The sequence below is a fragment of the Amblyomma mixtum genome, chromosome 8 (assembly GCF_055824585.1).
Source record: "Amblyomma mixtum isolate Tamu chromosome 8, ASM5582458v1, whole genome shotgun sequence".
NCBI lineage: Eukaryota > Metazoa > Arthropoda > Arachnida > Ixodida > Ixodidae > Amblyomma > Amblyomma mixtum.
The window spans coordinates 86,566,033-86,574,136 of NC_143019.1; the positions used below are offsets into that span (position 1 = coordinate 86,566,033).

Genomic DNA, 8,104 nt, shown 5'->3' on the forward strand with positions numbered 1-8,104 from the left:
TACAAGCAGGCAACAAATAACTTATATCAGCAGCCAACGCATCTCTGGTTATTGAGGAAGAGGTGTGATTTGTTACGAAGAAATCAGCAAAGTTGACCTCTCAGTGCCTCTTGTCGCAGTTGGATAGATGATTCCACGGTCCTACGTACTAGTAATACAAGTTTTTCAGTCCGGCCTCGAGTCACATACAAGCGAATTCACCAGCAACGCACTGGCACTCTGTTATACGGTGTTTAAGGTTTTAATTGAGGCAAGAAAATTTTTATTGTGAAGCGCATCTAATGTTTTTGAAATTCTTGAACAAAAGCATGTACACAACAATGGAGTGAACATTCAACTAAAACAAGAAAGCTACATTCTCTTAACGTTTCCTTGCTACCTGAGATGTCGGGGTCGCCCTTGAAATCAAGTCAGGATTAGACTGGAACTTTCACACGTTAGAATCACCACCGGATCCTGACTCGGGACACTTTGAGTAGCTGCTTATTATATGTAGGAATCATGCCAAATATGGGTGGTATTCTTTGACTCCAAATCTTAGAAATCTTAGAAAACACTATACCAACAGAAGGATCTTGAGCCATTGCTGGCAGAGGCCAAACATTTTAAATATCGTGCATTTATTGCGAAGGTCAAGCATAATATTACATTTGTTCACAGGAGGCAGGGGCATAGTAGTGATTACATTGCTGAGACAGCTGTTCGGTCTGCCCATGCTAAAGCAAAACGAGCGCATTCCAATGTCAGCTGTCGAGGCAGCAGAGGAGCTTCATGGAAACACACGCAACAAAACTGCAGCTTCATGAGGGGCTCGTGAAATGTCTGCCCTCCATCAATCCAAACTTTAGGGAGCTATCGTTGCCACCTTCTCTATATCACTGCTAAATAACTGGGCGATGTCGCCTCTGTTGGGGGTAGCATAAACGAACACACAATTCTCCTTCACTGGAATATGTTAGTCGTTACGTAGCACTGTAGATGTGTAGAAAATATTGCGGAATATCACTGTCACTGCCCCCTTTCTGAAAAAATGCAGCGCAGTGCTCTTTTGGACTCCCGTCCAATAATGTAAATTGACGTTTAGGGCCTGAGGCTTCGAATTTAACCTGTAAAGAAGAACGTCAGTTCGATGTTTAGGCATCAAAGAGCAAGAAGCTTCAGCGACCGTGAGTGACACAGTGCTGATGCTTTTTGATTTTACTGATCACGAAAGACCAAAAGCGACGGATACGTTCAATCTGTCCAAGGAACTTAATTTCCTGTCTTCTGTTTTGCTTCCATTGTCTCCCGCTCGAGGTGTAGGGTGTCCAGCCCGACACTGTCAGGTTAATGTCCCTGCCTTGCCATTCACCTCTTTCTCACTTTGTAAAGTAGAATATTTGGCCAACAAATGTTTACTCTTAATCTCAGGTTAATGTCCCTGCCTTGCCATTCACCTCTTTCACACCTTGCAAAGTAAAACATTTGGCTAACGAATGTTTACTCTTAATCGAAACACATTGTTGCTGACGGTACTGGAGTTCAGGTCTCCAGTGCCGCTGAGTTAAAACTAGGCGATCACCGGAGCGTGCGCCTTGGACGCGGAAAACATTAGCAGGGCTTGAATCTCAGCACCGTTGTGGATGCACCAGTTTTATGAGTGCAAGCTTGTTCATAGGGGGCGCTCTACTTACAGTGAAATGATACTGCAGTTGCCCTTTAAAGGGCAACTGCAGCACTTTTTTGCGAATTTCACGGTATTGAAGGACTCAAATCAATATAGGCTGTAGGTAAAGCATGCCAAGTGTTTTTGCGCTAGCATTTAAAATAGTGATGTAATCAACACTTGAATGTTGCGCTTCTTCTCAATGCACCAGAGGAGTGCAGATAAATTCAGCGGGACGTCACGGAAGGTATGATTTCACACTACCGCTGTCGTCAGCCGCATCGTGCCCTGACTCGTTAGACAGTCAAACTGTCGTTAGACAGTGTCAAACAACTGTCGGCAGGGTTTGCCTTCGGTGGCGTTGGCTTTTTCCTTCAAAGCAGGCGTTTGTGCGTTGTAAATGGACCGATATCTTCGATGACGTCGTCATGCGCCCCCCGCTTGGCGTTGTGCTCTGCGGAGAAGCTTGAAGGGCGTCCGGAATTGAATGGGCGATTACTTCACTATTTTAAGTGCTAGGCCAAAAAGACTTCGCTTGCTTTACCTGCCAGTTTCACGCATTTGACCTTCTTTGATTTCTAAAACTTATGCAGTTTCCCTTTAAGGCCCAAGACATCGGCCCGCTGTCGCCCCTGAGGAAGGAGCTGAGGTGAGTCCGAAACGTCAGGACTTATAAATTTAAAAAGAGTTTCGATGGAGATGTCTCGCAGTTTACTGCGAGTTATGAACCAGACAGAAAATTGTGTCAGTTTGCGTGTTTTTTTTTTTAAATCTTCACATAGACCCGAGCTCCTATAATCGAGACTGACGCTTCTGTGGCAAGTTGATCTTTTGATATCATAAGGCCGGGGTCTGGTCATTGCGCATTTGTCAGCCAACTACCGGCGGCTGAGAGGGGGCTCGGAGCTGGAGGACCAAGTCAGACTCCTCGACCGAGCAATGGCGGCAGCATCTGGCAATGGACTCCCGGACTAAAAATCCGACCACGTCAAATGGTCCTCCTAAACGCGTCAATAAAATATTTTCAACACCACTACCTTCACACATCACACAATTAGACCGGTACGCAGCTTTTTTTCATTTCTGGGTGCATTGACATGAAACGCTTTGATCATATGAAGAATAATTGAATGACTACTCTCGCGAAATTTCGCTCTTAATCACCAGAAAAATTCTTCGTAAGATGTATTTTCGTTTGAGCCTTCTTAATAAAATACCACTGAAGGCCGGTTCATTATTCATTGCGAAATTTGTTCAGGAGCGGTACAGGTCAAAACATATTCAGATTTATTTTGGCAAACCAGAAAGTTTAGTTTTGAATTTTTGTAATGCAGTGTCCATTGACTTATTAACAGTGAGGAGAAAATTTCATCAAAAAAATTTAAAATTACCCGTTTGAAAAACAAAACTTCAATACCTGCAGTGCACAGCCCTAGGAATGCAACAAAACAAATTAGGTCAAATAAATAGTTGTGAAGTAAAGTGCTTTACAAGGTGAGTATCTAAATCTAAACAGAAAAAAACGCCAACCGGCCACAGTGGCTTAGTGGTTAGAGCACTCGGCCACTCAGCTGGAGTTCGTGGGTCCGAATCCGGCCGCGGCGGCCGCGTTTCGTTGGAGGCGAAAGGCAAAAGGCACCCGTGTGCTGTGCGATATCAGTGCACGCTGAAGGTCTCTAGATGGTGTTAATTGGTTGGTTGACCTCAAATAAAATCGCACATACCCACTACGGGGGAGTAGCCAAGACACAGCACCTACTTCTCTTTTTTTCTTTCACTTCCACCTTCCTCCTTTTCCTCACGGCGCCGTTTTGGTGTCCACAGAAATCCGGGACAATTACTGCGTCATTTCCTTTATTCAAAAACCAGCTGTATCTAATCGTAATTGTAATTGCCGTGGCTCTCGAAACAATTTTTTCACAGTACTTCCCGGTAGGAAGCGCGCGATGCAAGCTGCCTATGCTCCTTCGTATCTTTGCAACATACCTTAGCTGTGGCATAATATTTTTACCCGGGTTCGCTCCCGGCCGCGGCTGTCGAATTTCGGTGGCGGCAAAATTCTATAGGCCCGTGTTCTGTGCGATGTCAGTGCACGTTTAGAACCCCAGGTGGTCGAAATTTCCGGAGCCCTCCACTACGGCGTGCTCATAGCCTGGGTCAATTTGGGACGCTAAACCCCATTAACCAAACTAAACCTATAGTTTGAGCATCTGTCTCGTCTGCAGAAGATGCGCGGTTCTATCCCCAGTGTCCCCGCGTTCCAGCGGATGATGCAATGGGTATAAGCTTTTCTCTGGCCTGGTGCTCGACTTCACTAAAGTGAAATGCTTAGAAAATGAATTTTTGATCCTGCTTAATGCATTGGCACTTTTTGGCCACAGCTGCACTCGCGCCAATAAAATGCATCATCATCGTGATCATAACTTTGCAACAATAACTTTGTCTACCTTTCGGGAGAACTGAGCCCGTTGTTCACATCGATATCCTTCCCTTCTTCAAGCCCATATGAGAAACAAAATCTACCTTGGCTGCTGCTAACACAAAGCTTCTTGAAACAGGTGTGGCTCTGTGATTTGCGATGAAATTGGGGTATCACCGAAATATACATCGCAGCCTTACTAACAGCATAATCGAAGAAGAGGGAAATGAAGAAGGTAACCAACCGTTTCCACGCACATCAGCGCACCGACGACCTCAAAAGCAGCACTTTCCGTAAGTTGGGACACTCGTACTTCCTACTCATCTACATTCTTGTTTTCCTCTCGTTCTTGACGTACTGATGCTTTATACTCAAAACAAGCCTTTTTTTCTCGACAGGAGCTGGCATCAGCTCCCAGCGGACAGAAAAGACGCACTTTCAACAAAGTCGGCTGCCCAGCCAACGCTATTTGAATGAATGGCGCTGCTGTTAGCGTATGGTCTTCTTTACGTCGTACTCATGGGGTCGGTGGCGTACCTGGTGCCAGCTAGGATCCTGGTCGCCATGCTCTTCACTGACACACTCTTGACGGTGGGGACTACAATGTTCGACGCGACCTTCTGTGGCCGACTTCCGAGCCTGGAGACCATATGTGCCAACGTATGTCATTCGTAAACTACTCTTCCCTTCCGTGCCGTCATGGCGGGCTGTCAAATTCTCGTATATCATAAAATTAATGGATGGTACGCTGAGCAAATTTAGGTGTTATTGCGAATTTGCTGCAGCAAGGCTACATTAGTGATATATTCAGAAATGTAAATTTTGTAAGAAAAATTTTCATGGTAGCGATTTCAATTCTTTTAAGATACGATTACACTGTTTGCAGAGGTGAATTTTTCTTTTTTGTCACGCCGACCTAATCATGATGCTCTTAGTATGATTACATATCTTTCTATCAGTATCCCTGCTGTGCACTTTTGAACGCGATATCATTAAGGGTTCTGTCGAGTAGCAACCCCGGTGTCGTCGGCGTGTATGGAAAAACAGGTGGCCCACCGGCTGCCTAGGTCATCTCACCTAGTTACGTCATCACAATATGTCCACCGCGGCAGGTGCCAATCTGCTGATGGTGAGCAAGCTGGCCACTGTGGCAGGGGCCAGTATAATTAATGAACCGCCGCGAGAAGTTGCTCGCGAAGACCAACGTGGATCTCACAAAGCCCACCGGTGGCTGCAGGAAACAGCCAGTCGGTGAGACAGTGACCCATCATTTGACAGCAGCACCAATGCGCCGACTGCCGCGATCTACGAATATAAAGCAGAGAATGACCAATTCCGCATATATGGTCATGTGCGAGTGAGAGTGAGAGCACAGTGCGATGGCATTGTGCTCTTGTACGCGTAGGTTCATAGTTAAGAGATAGTGCAAGAAAGAACAGTGTGTGTGTCGGCGATGTGATACGAAACGAGGACCCCAAGCCGCTGAAGGAACCCATTAACGGTATCGCGTGATATCAATAAAGCCGAGCTTAACTGTCCCCACATTTTTTTTTTCCTTTTGTTGCGTACGTTCACGCATGACCTGGAGGTCTTGCCTACTGCGTTCACAGCCCCTTCTACCGCCTTTTAAGGCTGCATGGTTCTGATTGTATGCAGATAAATAAAAGAAAAAGGCGGTTTTTAAAATGGCGAATGGAAAACAGCAAAACTGCATGGCAAAAGTGAACTTTGGTGCGTCGAGTGCACTAAACAAGAGATTATCACCTTGGCTGTCATCTTTCTTCATCTGTTCGAGATTAAAGACAACGAAAACCTTATAACCTGTTAAACGAAAAGAAGCGCCCTTCAATTTTTATGTGTAGCCGGAGACAGGGTGCCGCCACCTGACATCTGGCCAGTGCCGGTACTCGAACGACACGCAGCTGAGCTGCTCACTGGACAACAGGACCCTGGACAACGCCATCGTGGTGCAAGCCTACTGCCTGACACCTTCTTCCGGGACGGCGAAGAACAGGGTAAAGACCAGGCCCTGAAGGCGAAACCCGTTGCTTCTCCACTGGACTTAACAGCACCCAAGTGGCCACCGCGCTGGCAGGTTATACGTTTAGTTCGAGGGAAGCAATGAACTCAAACTGTTCATGGGCATGTACAAAGAGTTCTGTTTAATGAAAACCACGGCGCAATGCTCATCAACACTTCATAGCTCGCTTTGCTTTGCATTCTGATGACATGCGACAGAAATATAGAAAGGTAACAGCATGTTTTCAGCAATTCAATGTTTGAGGCGCACAAATAAACGAGCTAGCATAGAACTAGTGTTCCCTATCAGCTTTGTTATGCCCCCTACTGCGGTGTCGGAGTTTGAAGGATCAAGCACAGACGCCTGTGCCGGTCCGGAGAACCACCTTTTGTCTTCGATGAAGCAGTCAGGGGTAGTGGACTATGCCAAAAACTTATTAGAGCACAGGTACGAAAGTTATTTACAACTCAGTCATGTGATAACTAGGATAACCCTGTTTGCAGGCACGGGTCCGTGAGTGCTGCCAGCTGTCATTCAAGTTCGCGTCCGACGTGGTCGTTGCTGTCCTATGGCTCGTTCTCTTAGGCCTGATGCTGGCAGATATGATTTTCCCGGCGCCCCAGCTGCCGGAAATTATGCAGCAGGCCCTGCATTTGGGGCCGCCACCCCGACCACACTTCGACCGGCGTCGAGGATGATTGGGCGCCTGCAGGCGAGTTGCTTCTATCGGAACTTATTCTTCAGTAAGTTCAATGTATCTTTGCCTTCTCTACATTCTGACATTGAGCAATGGACATTGGCACAATGATGGGAAAGAAATGAAAACAAGGCTTTGGACTCAAGAATTTACCTTATGGAAAGTCACCGCGCCCTTAAGGCTTAAATGAATTAAATGAAATGACCTTCATTCGCACCTTCTCACAGCACGCATAGGCTTTGAGATTGTCTACTCCAAAGGAGGCAGCATTATGTGATAGATGTCTCCACTGTGGTCGTGAGTCAACAAGAAGCGTCCTCTGAACCACCTTTTTTGACTAGCAGGTTCTCCACTTTGAGCGCTATACAGCACCTTGTTCCTCAGATGGAATCTGCGGGGCTTAAAGGTCGTGACGCGACTGCTACGGCAGGATTGAGAACAGTCTTCGCCGTAATAGCAGCTTAATCACCTATGTAACATATCAGATATATTATCCATTCTTCATATGCATCAATAAAAATGTGATTTGTTGGTTTAGTTTATTATTAACAATAATGATAGCGTACAGTTTTGGTTGCTCACCGCCAGCCTTGGCGGTGAGCAACCAAAACTATACGTTATCGTTATGCGCACAGAGTAAGTGCCGTAAGTGCCTAGCGGACGCACAGAGTAAGTGCCGTTCAATGACGGCATACAAAAGCGTATCAAAGTTTGAGCGCACGTGTCTGCTGGTTTCTGCGCTTTCTTAGTTCTTCTTGTTGTTAGAAAGCGCTTCGTCCTATGTGTTCGTCCCTTTTCCGTGTTTTTTTTTTTCAGCGCTCACCAATTCCTTCAAGTATGTATTTCCAACTGCCCTAGTAGTAGCTCTTTTGGCTTTCTGGGAATATTATGGCGAATTTACCGACCTAGGGCGCTATGCTGGAAGGCCCGAGTTTGCTGAAACTCGGAATCTTCCCGAGCTCTGGCGACGCCCTCAGATGAGTGAACTAATGGTAGCAAGACAAAATCCCACCCTCGCCACGCTTCAAACTTCATTGGGTTATCTGGGTATATTCCGTGCTTTATCATCACATCGGCGCCACCGCATCGGCTTCTTGGGCGGTCTACAAAGAACGGGTCACGTGAGCCAACCGCCGGTGCACTTTTCATTTGTGTGTCGCTCCACCAAGTGCACTGCGTGTGCAATTAGACAAACGAGGTTTGTTGAATTTTATAATGCCCTTAATACACCTTCATAAGCATTTTATAGTGTGCAAGATTTGGATTTAAAGCGCTTTGGAGTGATTTATGCATTATTAAATTTTGCTTTGTACCGCGAGGGAA

The 8,104-nt window shown here is 46.1% G+C and overlaps 1 protein-coding gene across 1 annotated transcript; it reads left to right on the plus strand.

The window, feature by feature from the left end:
* Positions 1–4,541: 4,541 nt before the first annotated feature.
* Positions 4,542–6,782, plus strand: LOC149333340 (uncharacterized). The gene is made up of 3 exons (XM_089556197.1): positions 4,542–4,724; positions 5,927–6,079; positions 6,588–6,782. The coding sequence occupies exons 1-3, from the start codon at positions 4,542–4,544 to the stop codon at positions 6,780–6,782; spliced, it is 531 nt and encodes a 176-aa protein (XP_089412323.1).
* The last annotated feature ends 1,322 nt before the right edge of the window (positions 6,783–8,104 follow it).